Below are 17,769 nucleotides of genomic sequence, written 5' to 3' on the forward strand. Positions count from 1 at the left end.
CTCACCACCAGCCGAGCCGTCCCCGAGTGGTCCTCGAATTTCTTCGAGTCGGACCGTCCTCCCACTGGCCTCCCGACTGAGAAACTCTTTCTCAAGGAAAACCCCGTTACAAGCAACAAACACTTTGTTCTCTTCCCGGTTGTAGAAGTTATATCCCAAGGTTTCCCTCGGATATCCCATGAATATGCATTTATCCGACTTGGGTGTAAGCTTGTCTGACATAAGTTTCTTGACAAATGCTTCACAACCCCAAATCTTTAGAAAAGACAAACTGGGACTCTTCCCGGTCCACATCTCATGTGGTGTCTTGTCTACGGATTTTGATGGTACCCTGTTAAGTGTGAAAGCTGCAGTTTCTAGAGCGTATCCCCAGAATGACAAGGGTAAATCTGACTTGCTCATCATAGATCGAACCATGTCCAACAAGGTGCGATTCCTCCGTTCCGATACACCATTTCTCTGTGGCGTACCCGGAGGTGTGAGCTGAGGTACTACACCTCCGTTTTTCAGATGATCATCAAACTCCTAGCTCATGTACTCACCTCCACGATCAGATCGTAGAAGTTTTATAGTCTTGACGAGCTGATTCTCCACCTCATTTTGAAACTCTTTGAAATTTTCAAAAGTCTCTGACTTGTGCCTCATCAAATAGATATATCCATATCAACTCAAGTCATCGGTAAAAGTCACGAAGTACTGATAGCCACCTCTGGCAGTTGTGCTCATTGGTCCACACACATCACTTTGTATCAGTTCCAACATCTCGGATGCCCTCTCGCAACTCTTTGCAAAAGGTGACTTAGTCATCTTGCCGAGCAAGCATGATTCGCATGTCTCGAACGACCCAAAGTCGGTCGAAGTTAGGAGTCCATCATCATGGAGCTTCCTCATGCGTTTCAGACTAATGTGTCCAAGCCGGCAATGCTAGAAGTATGTCAGATTTATCTCATTGGGCTTATGCCTCTTGACATTTACGTTATAGACCGGTTCCTGTTCTAGATTCAATATAAATAACCCATCAACAATGGGTGCATAGCCGTGGAACATACCATTCAAATAAATCGAACAACCATTGTCCTTTAAATTGAATTCATAACCCTGACTCATCAAGCATGAGGCAGAAATAATTTTCCAACTAAGTGTAGGAATGTAATAACAATTATTCAATTCCAAAATAAATCCAGAAGGAAGCTGGAGCTGCATCGTGCCGACCTCCAACGCAACAACTCTTTCTTTGTTGCCGACCCTGATGTCAATCTCCCCTTGTTCCACACGCCTAGTTCTTACCAGCCCCTGCATCGAGTTGCAAATATGAACAACCGATTTGGTATCAAATACCCAAGAGCTACTAGGTATGTCAACAAGGTAAACGTCTATAACATATGCAACAAGTGTACCTTTGCCTGAAGCAGCATTCCCGGCCTTCTTGCCATGCTCTGCAAGCCACTTGCTATAGTTCCTATTCCAGTGACCAGTTTCCTTGCAATGATAGCAAATGGTCTTTGAGTCTGGTCTAGACTTCGGCGCAGCGGCGGAGGTTACCATCTCCGTGCCCTTTGCCTTAGCCTTCTTCTTAGACCAACTCTTCTTGAACTTAGCCGATTTCTGCACCATCAACACTTGATGCGTGCCTTTCTTAATATCCTGCTCTGCCACTTTGAGCATCCCATGCAATTCAGTGAGCTTCTTATCCATGCCATGCATATGATAGTTCGAGATGAACGTCCCATAGTTGGGCGGAAGAGAACCCAGAACTGCATCAGTAGCCAGCTCATCCAAGAGCGGGAAGCCCAACCGATCCAAATCTTGCACATATCCGATCATCTTGATCACATGCGGGCTCAGTGGATCACCTTCCTTCAGCTTACAATCCATCAAGGATCGCCAGACGTTGAACCTTTCGGTCCTAGCCTGCACCTGAAACATGCTCTTGAGACTCTCGATCATATCGAAAGCCCCAACGTCTTTGAAATGCTGCTGCAAATCGGGCTCCATACAAGCCAGCATGAGGCAGCTGATCTCGTTTGATTCATCAACGAGTTTCTGGTAGGCATTCTTGGTTGTGGTACTAGCATTATCGGCAGGTTCCTCTGGAAGCGGATCCTCTAGAACATGTTCCTTTTTATCATGCTTGAGAACAATTCTCAAATTTCTATACCAGGTAGTAAAGTTTGTTCCATTCAGTTTATCCTTTTCCAGAATTGATTTCAATGCAAAGTTGGGTTGAGCAGGTGGTGCCATTGATCTAAAACATAAAAATATGCAATCACTAAGCAATGTGTTTATGTAGAGTAATTCTAGCCTTAAACAGAAATACTCCCACTGAAGTCAGCATCCCTCCGCAAACTCTCAGTGATTCAGGATCCGACTAGCACATGCGACTAGTGAGATTTAGCATCACTGCTAGACAACATGTCTATCCGGTAAGCAACTCCTTGCTAATCGTATCTCCATACAACTCCTGTCGGTCGGGTAGGTATCTCATACCCCGGCCCCCAACCTTCTTTGCCACAAGGCCCAAAACCGTTTTGATAGCCTTGTCAAGTTAACCTGATGCAGTGCATGTCCGTGTCCGACACAAACCCTTCAGTTCAAGGACACCTAGTAGCACCCCAATTTTATGAGCCCACTACTAGACGTACTTGACGTGTGAAGGTGCAACATCGGGGATGACAATTCGCTTGATATTCATGAGGGATCTTTCTACCATTCTAACATGCATAGAAAACAAGGAAGCATAACAATCACAAATAAACACATATTGTGAAATAGTATGGCTCCTTCATGAATGTTCTTCCAGGTTGGCTCCGACTCCGATGGCCATCTAGGAACTCCATCTTGTTTGTCACGCCGGGACGCCAAGCCACCAACCTGATCTCAATTATCCAACTACTACAACTAGTAATGAATTTTACATAGAGTCACAAGTCGACACGCAGGTCGTTATACAATATAATGACATCACTTTGGCTCCTGCCGGCTGACAAACATGACACGCAGGTCATGTATAATTTACACACATGCATCACATACACATGAGCCATACTATACACATCAAATCCTGCAAATAAAGTTATGCATAGAATCGTATTCTACTGGTTTGAGTGATCGTGTACGAAATACAAGGCGCTACGCACATGGCGGTCCCGCTAGCCAGTTAGCAGGCGGGGTTCGAAGGGGCAGCGCCCCTCGCGGGTGCGGGCAGCGCCCGACGTTTTCGGAAATCACAGATCACATATGAACTCTGATCACGCCGGATTCTCTGATATGACCAATCTCATCGATCATCGCGAATCCGATTCGGATTTACGTTTCACTGTTAACCCCAATGGCGGATAACCGACCGGTAGGGGTAGATCGTGTCACGACCTCATCAATCCCAATCATCAGAAAACATAGCCTTATCGATCCCCATGTGCAGTTGATCTCATCAACCGTGCACACAGCCGATCTTATCAACGACAACAGATCTCATCTATAGCCTCCACATATCTAATATGCATATGATCTGAATCCAAATCCTATAGCAGAGGCTCTGATACCACTATTGGGATCTACGGTAGGGTGCGTCGACTGCAAATTCAAATTTCCTATGCGCAGAACAACCAAGAACATGCTACGGGAGATGGATCATAGTTCGTTACCACTAGACGCGCAGTGCCGTGCAGCGGAAGAAGAGTTGGGGCAGCGCGTCCGCGTGGATCGTCTCCTCCTCGTCTGATCTCCCTCATACAGCCGGTGGTCGGTTCCCACGTACAGGTTCGCCGGAGTGGCGCAAGTGCACCGCCTCTAACGGTATCCGCGCATGCAGGAGGAACGTCGTGCGGCGGACTGCTAGGTCCGATCACACAATCGGCGGCGAGTGGATGTGTCTATTCGCAACACATGCAAACCCTAGTGACAGCGCCAAAGCGATCAGCCTCGTGAGTGTGTGGCACATCCACTATATATAGGTGTCCGTCGTGGGCTCAACACTTGGGCCTCGCATGGACCCTAAAGCCCATAAGTCTACTCGGCCACAATCCGAATATAGTTCGGATCACATCCGACCAGTGTCCTCGGATCCGACCTCGTAGGTTCCTTCCCTTAAGCGCGCGACCCCTTAGGTTCAAGTCGGCTTGGTCGCAGTTCGGATCACCTCCGAACTGCATGGTTGGTAGCGGCCTCTAGCAAGGCATGCCGAACACCAAGCAGACTATGAAGCTGGTTAGCGAACCTGTACATCATACTTCCATTTCTTTTGCCACACGATATATGTTGTCGAGCTCAAGGCGAGTCTGTCATCCTTGTGCTAGCCCAACCTCTTTCTCGTTTCAGTGATGCCGACCACAAACCGGATTATCTCATAATCCTTGTCGCATGGCCATGCTTACCCTAGTCGGATCACACGAGGGTCCCAGAGTATATCTCTCCTGATCGGATGGGCAAATCCCATCTTGCTCGACCACGTCTTGCAGCATGGTTCTGGACAAACCCGAAAACTACCTTTATAACTACCTAGTTACGGAGTAGCGTTTGGTCGGCCCAATGCAAGTTTGTCACCATCCCGAGTACATGCGTCAGCTCAGGTCTTAGGACATAGAACATATGTTGTACTAGAGACTCACATATGACATATCGCTGCGTCTCATAGTTGGGTCTGTCCGACTTGGACCTTATCTCGACTCGGATCCGACTACGTCGGATCCGACCAGATCCTTCCAAGTCCATATTATCCGGTTAGCATCCAATGCTCCATGGCTAGTGAGACCAAGCCATCGACCGTGTCATATGCTAGTCTAGTTGGCTGCGCGTCCACACAGCCCTTTCGACTAGGGACCTTTTAGGATAGTCATCATACAATGCATAGTCCCACAAACAAGTCACGTACTTGCTGATACACATCATTGATAATGTCCAAGGACTATCTTTATTTATAAACACATAGGAAATATCATCATACATGATTGCCTCTAGGGCATATCTCCAACATTCTTTTCTTACCACTTCTTTCGTTTTAGGATTCAGACGTCGTTGAGGATCACAAACTGGTTTGGCATCTGCTTCCAAATTTATTTTATGTTGACATAGAGTGGGACTAATGCCCTTAAGATCATCAAGAGTATATCCAATAGCAGCACGGTGCTTCTTTAGAGTTTTCAATAATCTTTCTTCTTCATGCTCTAAAAGGTTAGCACTAATAATAACAGGATATATCTTCTTTTCATCAAGATAAGCATATTTAAGATTATCAGGCAACGGTTTAAGCTCAAACACGGGATCACCCTTAGGTGAAGGAGGATCCCCTAGGATTTCAACAGGTAAATTGTGTTTTAGCATAGGTTCTTATTTAAAGAATACTTCCTCTATTTCCCTTCTTTCATTCATAAACATATCATTCTCATGGTCTAGCAAATATTGTTCTAAAGGATCACTAGGAGGTACGGCAATAGAAGCAAGACCAATAATTCCATCCTTACTAGGCAATTATTCTTCACGGTGTTGTTTACTAAATTTAGAGAAATTAAACTCATGAGTCATATCATCCAAGCCAATAGTAACAACATTCTTTTCGTAGTCTATCCTAGCATTAACTGTATTAAAGAAGGGTCTACCAAATATAATGGGACAAAAGCTATCTTGTGGAGAACTAAGAACAAGAAAATTAGCAGGATATTTAGTTTTCCCGCACAAGACTTCAACATCTCTAACAATTCCCATGGCTGAAATAGTATCTCCATTAGCAAGTTTAATTGTGACATCAATATCTTCTAACTCAGCAGGTGCAATTTCATGCTTGATTTCTTTATACAAGTCATAAGGTATAACACTAGCACTAGCACCCATATCACATAAGCCATGATAACAATGATCTCCTATTTTAACAGAAATAACAGGCACGCCTACCACAGGTCTATGTTTATCTTTAGCACAAGGTTTAGCAATTCTAGCAGTTTCACCGTAGAACTGAATAACATGCCCATCAATATTATCAAACAAGAGCTCTTTAACAATAGCAATATTAGGTTCAACTTTAACTTTCTCAGGAGGTGTATATGTTTTAATATTGCTTTTACGGACCACAGTTGAAGCTTTAGCATGATCCTTTATCCTAACAGGGAAAGGTGTTTTCTCAACATAAGAAGTAGGAACAATAGGATCATTATAAGTGACAGTCTTTTCTTCAACTTTAATAGGTGCAGCTACTTTTACTTCTATGGGAGGATGATATTTATACCACTTATCCTTAGGGAGATCAACATAAGTAGCAAAAGATTCACAGAAAGAAGCTACTATCTCAGAATCAAGTCCATATTTAGTGCTAAACTTACGGAAAATATCGGTATCCATAAAAGATTTAACACAATCAAACTTAGGTGTCATACCTGACTCCTTACCATTGTCGTGGTCCCAATCTTCAGAGTTGCGTTTAATTCTATCCAATAAATCCCATTTGAATTCAATAGTCTTCATCATAAAAGAGCCAGCACAAGAAGTATCAAGCATGGTGCGATTGTTATCAGAAAGCCGAGCATAAATTTTTTGAATAACTGTTTCTCTTGGAAGCTCATGATTGGGGCATGAATATAACATTGATTTAAGCCTCCCCCAAGCTTGAGTGATGCTTTCTCCTTCACGAGGCCAAAAATTATATATATAATTGCGATCACGATGAACAAGATGCATAGGGTAATACTTTTGATGAAATTCCAATTTCAATCTTCTATAGTTCCATGATCCCATATCATCACATAGCCTATACCATGTCAAGTCTCCCTTCAAAGATAAAGGGAAAACCTCTTCTTAGCAACATCATCGGGAATACCTGCAAGCTTAAATAATCCACAAACTTCATCCACATATATTAGGTGTTCATCAGGATGCTTTGTTCCATCTCCTGTAAAAGGATTAGCTAGCAGTTTTTCTATTATAGTCGAAGGATACTCATAAGGAATTTCATTTTCAATAGGTTCAATAGGTTGAGGAGCAACTCTTTGCTCTACTGGTCGGGGTGAAGATACCCCGAACAAGCCCCTCAGAGGATTACTTTCCATAGTAACAAGTGACAGTAAATTTCAGCACACTATATACATTTTTCCTTACCAAATTCCAGCTACCAAAGGCGCTTCACTCCCCGGCAATGGCGCCAGAAAAGAGTCTTGATGACCCACAAGTATAGGGGATCTATCGTAGTCCTTTCGATAAGTAAGAGTGTCGAACCCAACGAGGAGTAGAAGGAAATGATAAACGGTTTTCAGCAAGGTATTCTCTGCAAGTACTGGAATAAATGGTAACAAATAGTTTTGTAATGCGATAATTTGTAACGAGCAACAAGTAAAAAAAGTAAATAAAGTGCAGCAAGGTGGCCCAATCCTTTTTGTAGCAAAGGACAAGCCTGGACAAACTCTTATATAAGGAAAAGCGCTCCCGAGGACACATGGGAATATCGTCAAGCTAGTTTTCATCACGCTCATATGATTCACGTTCGATACTTTGATAATTTGACATGTGGGTGGACCGGTGCTTGGGTGATGTTCTTACTTGAACAAGCACCCCACTTATGATTAACCTCTATTGCAAGCATGCACAACTACAACAAAAGTATTAAGGTAAACCTAACCATAGCATGAGACATATGGATCCAAATCAGCCCCTTACGAAGCAACGCATAAACTAGGGTTTAAGCTTCTGTCACTCTAGCGACCCATCATCTACTTATTACTTCCCAATGCCTTCCTCTAGGCCCAAATAATGGTGAAGTGTTATGTAGTCGACGTTCACATAACACCACTAGAGGCTAGACAACATACATCTTATCAAAATATCGAACGAATACCAAATTCACATGACTACTAATAGCAAGACTTCTCCCTTGTCCTCAAGAACAAACGTAAATACTCACAAAGCATAAACATGTTCATAATCATAGGGGTATTAATATGCATATAGGATCTGAACATATGATCTTCCACCAATTAAACCAACTAGCATCAACTACAAGGAGTAATTAACACCACTAGCAACCTACTAGCACCAATCCCGGACTTGGAGACAAGAATTGGATACAAGAGATGAACTAGGGTTTTTAGAGGAGATAGTGCTGATGAAGATGTTGATGGAGATTGCCCTCTCCCGATGAGAGGAGCGTTGGTGATGACGATGGCGATGATTCCCCCCCGGGAGGGAAGTTTCCCCGGCAGAACAGCTCTGCCGGAGCTCTAGATTGGATGCGCCAAGGTTCCGCCTCGTGGCAGCGGAGTTTCGTCCCGAAAGGTTGCTTCTTATTTTTTTTCTCAACGAAAGACATCATATAGGAGAAGATGGTCATCGGAGAGCCACCAGGGGGCCCACGAGGCAGGGGGCGCGCCCTCGGGGGGGGGGGGGGGAGGGGGGGCGCCCCCCACCCTCGTGAGAAGGGTGTGGGCCCCCTGGTCTTCATCTTTGGTGAGGATTTTTCATTATTTATTATAAGGTGTTCCATGGAGTTTCAGGACTTTCGGAGTTGTGCAGAATAGGTCTCTAATTTTTGCTCCTTTTCCAGCCCAAAATTCCAGCTGCCGGCATTCTCCCTCCTTATGTAAACCTTGTAAAATAAGAGAGAATAGCCATAAGTATTGTGACATAATGTGAAATAACAACCCATAATGCAATAAATATTGATATAAAAGCATGATGCAGAATGGACGTATCAGAGATCTGAAAGCTTGAATGGATAATTCTGAGATGTTGGGCTCCGGAGAATCAAACTGAAAAGACTTCTGAATTGCTCCATATGGGTGAAAAGAATTCTCGCAATCGAAAACAATTATGAGAGGATGGCATGAAGCTAGAACCATTAATCTTCGAGAGAACGGAGCAAGATGTAAGAGAAAATCTTCTTCGGTCTTCAAATGTTGAGAATGATGATGAGAAACACCACCATGAATCGTTGAGCTACTCCGGAATGAATATTAGAAAGGTTGAACCGATGATGAAAAGAATTTGAAAGATCTTGGAGAAAGACATATGACTGATGATAATTCATTCTTACGTCAACTTGGAGAAGAATTTAATAGTAGCTCCGGAAAAATAGAAGAGTCAGGTAAGATCCTGGAAAAGACCTGTGGGTTTGGGCCCACTCAAAAGATACACCGTTGAACGATTTAAAAGAGAGATTGCACCGGTTGAATTATATGGCTTGAATGAGATAACAACCTCGAGATAGGTTGAATGGATTAGGAATGAAAACACGCATCTTCTGAGATATCTTCAGCATTCCGGAAGAATTGAATGATTATGAGATGCACCGGCATGAGAAAGCATTTGACAAATGAAAGGACTATGCTCAATACCAAAGATTGAATTGAATCCACCAGAAAATAAAATAAAGAAGAATGATGGACTAGTAGAGCATCTTCACGAGAACCACCGGGTAAGAACATTGACGGAAAAGAATGGAGAGACTTTGCATCAATAAGATGGATACTTTATTAAGAAATCCGAGTCCTTGAAGAAAAAGGGTGGGTGGGCGGGAAAACAAAGGCAACTTGGAGACGGATGAAACAAACACCATTGACGAAAACTGAGATTGGATCTTGCAAATGTTGAAATGATCGGATCCACTTGACGAGAAGCGCGCCGGTTGAAAAGGAGGACATGACAATCTCGATTATCATGAAGGATTAGTACTCACATAGAAATATGAGAACACCGCTTAGGAAAGGTATGGAATCAACACTTGACATTGAAGCAACTCGAATACCATAATCAAAACAAAAACAAAAGATTGGCTTGCAAAATAAGCCGGAAATAAACATATGATAGATCCCATATCGTATCATGTGTCTGTTGGAAAGATATCCTATGATATACTTGAATTCCCACTTATAAACTCCCGAAACTTTATGGTTATGCAATCAGGTGTTGGGGATACAGGGGAAGCATAATATCTCACCCAAAACTAACAAATCCTACATCCAGCTATATCCATCCTTCAACACATAACCAAGAAACCTTCGGAAATCATTTACCTCAACCTTCAAAAAGCATCCGTTATACAAGTTATGGCAATACTCCCGAACTCCCGCCCCAGTACTGGGTGGCGTCGAGGTTATCTCACCAACAACTGCCACAACCCCTAAACCTTCGAAAAGAGATTTTCGATGTCGGCGAGCTCAGGTATTCCAGAACTGCAACGATAAAATTGTGATGACAACACCTCGGAGCTCAACTCGCCGGGACACTGCCACAACCCCTAAATGTCAGGAGGCACCAAGAACAATGTTCTCGTCACAAAACCATCAGAACGATTCCAAGATACCCGCGTGATCCTAAAAAAAATTTCGTGAAATTTGAGGAGAGAAGAGTCAAAACTCTACGTCAGGAGGCCTCACCAGAGCGATGAAGGGACTGAGGAGTAAAAGGAATCCAACTCTCCAATATATATAATCCTAAGACTCAAAACATTTTGTTCTAGACTCAACAACGCCAGCGATTCGATCAAGCAGGGGGCTCCTAAGTCGGGGATGGCTCTGATTACCAACTTGTCACACCCACGATGCGGCTATATCTGCCACGTGTCGGAGCACGACTTAGAGGCATAACCGCATAGTAGGCATGTCGCAAGAGGGGTAATCTTTACACATCCCATGTACTGAATAAGAGAGGAATAAAGAGGTTGGCTTACAATCGCAACTTCACATAAATATAGCATACATCATCCAGAATACAATCAAGGTCCGACTACGGAACCAAAATAAAGACCACACATATTGCTAGATCCCAGATCGCCTTGACTGGGCTCCACTACTGATCAACTGGAAACGAAACAACACAATGAACACGATCTTCATCGATCTCCCACCTGAGCTAGGTTGCGTCACCTGCAGTGGTATCATCGGCACCTGCAACTGTTTGGAAGTATCTGTGAGTCACGAGGACTCAGCAATCTAATACCTGCGAGATCAAGACTATTTAAGCTTATGGGTAGGAAAGGGTAGTAAGGTGGGGCTGCAGCACTAAGCATATATGGTGGCTAACTTACGCAAAAGAGAGCGAGAAGAGAAGCAAAGTACGGTCAATAAGCTAAAAGGGATCAAGAAGTGATCCTGAAACTACTTACGTTCAAACACAACACAAGAAGCGTGTTCACTTCCCGGACCCCGCCGAGAAGAGACCATCATGGCTACACACGCGGTTGATGCATTTTAATTAAGTTAAGTGTCAGGTTTTGTACAACCGGATATTAACAAATTCCCATCTGCCCATAACCACGGGCACGGCTTTTGAAAGTTCAAACCCTGCAGGGGCGTCCCAACTTAGCCCATCACAAGCTCTCACGGTCAACGAAGGATATTCCTTCTCCTAGGAAGACCCGATCAGACTCGCAATCCCGGTTACAAGACATTTCGACAATGGTAAGACAAGACCAGCAAAGCCGCCCGAATGTGCCGGCAAATCCCGATAGGATCTGCACATATCTCGTTCTCAGGGCACACCGGATGAGCCAGACATCGGGTTGGCATAGACCCTGGTTGCCCAGGGGGCACCGGACATCGCTCAGGTTGGACCAACACTTAGAGAAGCACTGGCCCCGGGGGGGGGGGGGGTTAAAATAAAGATGACCCTCGGGCTCCAGAAACCCAAGGAAAAAAGGCTAGGTGAGGCAAATGGTAAAACCAAGGTTGGGCCTTGCTGGAGGAGTTTTATTCAAAGCAAACTGTCAAGGGTTCCCATAACACCCAACCACGTAAGGAACGCAAAATCAAGGAACATAGCACCGGTATGATGGAAACTAGGGCGGCAAGAGTGGAACAAAGCACCAAGCATAAGGCCGAGCCTTCCACCTTTTACCAAGTATATAGGTGCATTAATTAAATAAGAGATATTGTGATATCCCAACAATAACCATGTTCCAACATGGAACAAACTCCAGCTGCACCTGCAACTAACAATGCTATAAGAGGGGCTGAGCAAAGCGGTAACATAGCCAAACAACGATTTTCTAGGACAAGGTGGGTTAGAGGCTTGGCATGGCAATATGGGAGGCATGATAAAGCATGTGGTAGGTATCGCGGCATGGCAAAAGAGCGAGCAACTAGCAAGCAAAGATATAAGTGATTTCGAGGGTATGGTCATCTTGCAAAAACATGAGGAGGAAGGAAAGGAGAGGTGATGATACATGGGACATATGCATAGGGCAAGCAACAGTGAAACATGCATGAATATGACAATGCACATGAAATCATGATGAAATGCAACAAGCAAAAATATAACAATGACACTCCTATGATCATGGCAACAAACATATGAAACACACGATGATAATGAAAATCAATGGATGGCAACTAGAGCATCGGTCTTGGGGCGTCACAACTGCTACACACGCGGTTGATGCATTTTAATTAAGTTAAGTGTCAGGTTTTCTACAACCGGATATTAACAAATTCCCATCTGCCCATAACCGCGGGCACGACTTTCGAAAGTTCAAACCCTGCAGGGGTGTCTCAACTTAGCCCATCACAAGCTCTCATGGTCAACGAAGGATATTCCTTCTCCTAGGAAGACCCGATCAGACTCGGAATCCTGGTTACAAGACATTTCGACAATGGTAAAACAAGACCAGCAAAGCCGCCCGAATGTGCCGAAAAATCCCGTTAGGAGCTACACATATCTTGTTCTCAGGGCACACCGGATGAGCCAGACATCGGGTTGGCATAGACCCTGGTTGCCCAGGGGGCGCCGGACATCGCTCAGGTTGGACCAACACTTAGAGAAGCACTGGCCCGGGGGGGGGGGGGGTTAAAATAAAGATGACCCTCGGGCTCCGGAAACCCAAGGGGAAAAGGCTAGGTGAGGCAAATGGTAAAACCAAGGTTGGGCCTTGCTGGAGGAGTTTTATTCAAAGCGAACTGTCAAGGGGTTCCCATAACACCCAACCGCGTAAGGAACGCAAAATCAAGGAACATAACACCGGTATGACGGAAACTAGGGCGGCAAGAGTGGAACAAAACACCAGGGATAAGGCTGAGCCTTCCACCCTTTACCAAGTATATAGGTGCATTAATTAAATAAGAGATATTGTGATATCCCAACAATAACCATGTTCCAACATGGAACAAACTCCAGCTTCACCTGCAACTAACAACGCTATAAGAGGGGCTGAGCAAAGCGGTAACATAGCCAAACAATGGTTTGCTAGGACAAGGTGGGTTAGAGGCTTGGCATGGCAATATGGGAGGCATGATAAAGCATGTGGTAGGTATCGCGACATGGCAAAAGAGCGAGAAACTAGCAAGCAAATATAGAAGTGATTTCGAGGGTATGGTCATCTTGCAAAAACATGAGGAAGAAGGAAACGAGAGGTGATGATACATGGGACATATGCATAGGGCAAGCAACAGTGAAACATGCATGAATATGACAATGCACATGAAGTCATGATGAAATGCAACAAGCAAAAATATGACAATGACACTCATGAGGATCATGGCAACCAACATATGAAACACACGATGATAACGAAAATCAATGGATGGCAACTAGAGCATCGGTCTTGGGGCGTCACACCAGCTAACGGAGATGCTGGTCCTAGTGCCCTATCAAGCATCGGAGAAGAAAACCAAGAAGAAGAAAGGCAAGAAGGCCAAAGGCGGCCCCGCCCTAAGGGTCCTTCAAAAACAGTGTCCGGAGAGACCAAAGCCCTATCTTCCCATGAAGGAGACGAGGAAGAAGAGGAGGAGGAAGTGGAAAGCGACTCTCCACGTAAGGGGAGGAAGAAGAAGAGGGCGACCTCCGAAGACCTAGAGGGGGAGGTGCCCAAGAGGGGGAAGCTAACCCTCCCAGATAGTTCGGACTCAGAGTCCGAACTAGTCCCCAAGAAACCTCCCAGGGTGAAGCCCCTGGCCGAATCGTAAGTATTCGGAAACTTACTGTTTATCTTCAGTCTACATACTTCCATTATGTAAGTTATTTTGTTATTTGCCTTTCAGCCCTCCCTGCGAGCTCCCTCATACTCCATTATCGGAGGGGAATTCTCTGCCGCCCGAAATGGCAGAGAGTGACACGCCGCCGCGGGCCCCCTCGCCTATCGCCATTGAGGACACTGAGGTGTCGTCCCGAAGGACCTCTCCTGGCCGAGAGGGGGTGAACGAAGCCGTCGAGAGAGCACCCAAGGTTAATACCTTGGTTGCCGAAGACCTAGGGGAGGCGACCCCTATGACAACCGATGCTGGGGAGCCCCAACACTCCGAGCCCTAGCCGAACACCATTCTGGAGACCAGCATGGCTTCGGGGTCGGATAAGCAGCCCCCTACGAAAGAGGGGAGAGGAGCACGAGCTCCATCGGCGGCCACCACTAATCCGAAGGTGCCCAACGCTTTGGAGGAAGCACTGCAAAGTGCTTCCGTCATGGTGGAGCACCGCACCCTGATGGGTGTGGTTATGGAGAAGGTTCAGTCTACTAAAAGTGGACTGAACAAAGACTTCTGCAGCTTATTGACAGGCTTTGAGGTATGCGACATAATGTTCTAAAAAACTTTTCATATAGAAGAATAGACCTGTGTAAAGACAATAGCCCCTAAGGCTCTGTCTGGTATAGAAGAAACCGGAAAGAGGATCCACATAGTATTCAGGAGAGTAACATACTGTGCTATTATTGTAACAGGCTTCCATGTTGGCGGCAACCGCCTAGGCCACAGAAGTTTGCAAACTCAATCAGAAGCTTTAGCTGGCCAATGAGGAACTCGACCGCATCAACAAGCGGTTTGACAAAACGCAAGGTATACATATGATGTTTAAAAAGAAATTAATTGTCATGCTAGAAGTGATATGCATATTTAGAGGTTAACTCATAGAATGCTTTGATTATGATTATAGTTGGCACAGCCGAGGTCGAGACCCTCAAAGGCGCCCTCGCCCAGGCCAAGAAGGAAGCAGAGGCGAATAAGGCGGTTGCTGAACTGGAGGCCAAACAAACTACCCGCCGCCAACATGAAGCTCGGGTGGCCGAAGTCGACCATGAGCTGAAGGATGCCATCAGCAAATGCGAAACATTGGAGCAGAAGACTTCGGCCCAGTCCATCGAGCTTGCCAGGGCTCTCCAGGATACTAAAGAGGCGCAGAGCGAGTCTTCGAGCACTTGCGAAGAGATCCATCAGGCGAGGCAGATAGCGGCTGGTAAGGCCTTTTTTGTAGAGTATCTTTGGAGGTTAGAGGTACGCTTTGCTCACATGAGTGTGTAGTTCTCTAGGCGCGTTTATGGATCTTCCGAAGAGCACCGCTGATGCCGCACAGTTCTTCCGAGCCCAGGAGGGGAATTCGACTGAGAAGCTGTTTCGGTCGCAATTTCTTGTGCCAGGACACCCGATGCTGCTGAATGACCAATTGAAGCAACTAGTAGAGCTGCATAGGGTGGTGGGTTTGGCTATGAAGGACTTGATAGTCCAACTTTGGCCGGCCGATCCGATCCCTAGCAGCTAATTCGGTTTGTTGCCGCGGCTTGTCAACGCGTGGCCGCGGATTGATGCTGTGAAGCGCTCGACCTACATAGAGGGTCCTCGGATGGCTTTCGCCCGCGTCAAAATGCATTGGGAGAAGATGAAGGCCACCGAAGTGGCAACTGCGGGCCCGCCCAAGGGCAAAGATCATCCGAAGCCGGAGAGGTACTTTGACGACATCCTAGAAGGAGCCCGAGAGATAGAGGGCCAATGTTCGAAGGACATAATATTTGATTAAATGTGTTCAGGTTGTACGAACTATGTTGTGAACCCATGCTGTTAAATATCTATGTTTGTGCCTTTTGTTTCAAGCTATTTTTTCCTGTGCGTCCATTTATTGTTATATTTCTGAAAGTTGCCAGTCGTTGGCTTCAGCCCCCATGTAGATGCTACAGGGGTGTTTGCCATAGCGCGTGACCACACTTTATCCAACGTCTTGGTCCGTAAAGGAGGTGTCCGCGAGGTGAACTAGGCAATCGGACTATGCGGCTTTATTGCTTTCACTTACCATAGAAGTTTGAATATGGAGCTAAGTACTAGCCCCTTCTGCGTGTGCGGCTATCCGAACTACGGCGCCTTTTCCACGCGGCCGGACGAAGACCAGCCCCTCATATAACACGGGGTGAATCGCTAACGATTTGTAGTATAATAATAAGTCACCGAATCGCCGACCAGCTCTCGCCTATCATGACAGTCAGTTTTTGGCTTTCTCTACCGAGGCACTTGACCGGACGAACCAGAAATAAAATCGCAATAGTTCTTCCTTTACTACCTTAGCCGAACGAGCGGAATGTAAGGTGGTATGCACAGGAGCCGGGCCATCCAACTATAGACCAAAGACATGATTCGAAGCCGATGAATATAATTCAATATCCGGGATGCCAAAGATTTCCTTATAGGTGTTTGGACTTGAAATGTGCAGGGCCAAATACAACCCCCGGTGTTAAGGCCGTACTAAGGCATGATACGTCCATTTTGCATCATGCTTTTATATTGATATTTATTGCATTATGGGCTGTTATTACACATTATGTCACAATACTTATGCCTATTCTCTCTTATTTTACAAGGTTTACATGAAGAGGGAGAATGCTGGCAACTGGAATTCTGGGCTGGAAAAGGAGCAAATATTAGAGACGTATTCTGCACAACTCCAAAAGTCCTGAAACTCCACGGAAATCAGTTTATCTTTGGCTATATGAAGTCTTTTGCCCTGGAAAAAATCATAAGCAAGCTCTCCGGACGAAACTTCGCCGCCACGAGGCGGAACCTTGGCGGAACCAATCTAGGGCTCCGGCGGAGCTATTCTGCCAGGGAAACATCCCTCCGGGAGGGGGAAATCATCACCATCGTCATCACCATCGATCCTCTCATCGGGAGGGGGTCAATATCCATCAACATCTTCACCAGCACCATCTCATCCCAAACCCTAGTTCATCTCTTGTATCCAATCTTTGTCCCAAAACCTCAGATTGGTACCTGTGGGTTGCTAGTAGTGTTGATTACTCCATGTAGTTGATGCTAGTTGGTTTATTTGGTGGAAGATCATATGTTCAGATCCTTTATGCATATTAATACCCCTCTGATTATGAACATGAATATGCTTTGTGAGTAGTTACGTTTGTTCCTGAGGACATGGGAGAAGTCTTGCTATAAGTAGTCATGTGAATTTGGTATTCGTTCGATATTTTGATGAGATGTATGTTGTCTTTCCTCTAGTGGTGTCATGTGAATGTTGACTACAAGACACTTCACCATTGTTTGGGCCTAGAGGAAGGCATTGGGAAGTAATAAGTAGATGATGGGTTGCTAGAGTAACAGAAGCTTATACCCTAGTTTATGCGTTGCTTCGTAAGGGGCTGATTTGGATCCATATGTTTCATGCTATGGTTAGGTTTACCTTAATACTTCTTTTGTAGTTGCGGATGCTTGCAAGAGGGGTTAATCATAAGTGGGATGCTTGTCCAAGGAAGGGTAGTACCCAAGCACCGGTCCACCCACATATCTAATTATCAAAGTAAGGAACGCGAATCATATGAGCGTGATAAAAACTAGCTTGACGATAATTCCCATGTGTCCTCGGGAACATTTTCCTTTATATAAGAGTTTGTCCAGGCTTGTCCTTTGCTACAAAAAGGATTGGGCCATCTTGCTGCACATTATTTACTTTTATTACTTGTTACTCGTCACAAATTACCTTATCACAAAACTATCTGTTACAGATAATTTCAGTGCTTGCAGAGAATACCTTATTGAAAACTGCTTATCATTTCCTTCTGCTCCTCGTTGGGTTTGACACTCTTACTTATAGAAA

The 17,769-nt window shown here is 45.0% G+C and overlaps 1 protein-coding gene across 1 annotated transcript; it reads right to left on the reverse strand.

Moving 5' to 3' along the window:
• Window positions 1-1,276: 1,276 nt before the first annotated feature.
• LOC147984741 (uncharacterized) lies at window positions 1,277-2,241 on the reverse strand. Its single transcript, XM_087541239.1, has 2 exons — window positions 1,398-2,241; window positions 1,277-1,293 (listed from the first exon to the last, which is right to left on the reverse strand). The coding sequence occupies exons 1-2, from the start codon at window positions 2,239-2,241 to the stop codon at window positions 1,277-1,279; spliced, it is 861 nt and encodes a 286-aa protein (XP_087397365.1).
• Window positions 2,242-17,769: the final 15,528 nt, after the last annotated feature.

This window comes from Triticum urartu, chromosome 2A (assembly GCF_056163025.1).
Source record: "Triticum urartu cultivar PI428250 chromosome 2A, HENAU_Tu73, whole genome shotgun sequence".
In the NCBI taxonomy this organism is placed as follows: domain Eukaryota; kingdom Viridiplantae; phylum Streptophyta; class Magnoliopsida; order Poales; family Poaceae; genus Triticum; species Triticum urartu.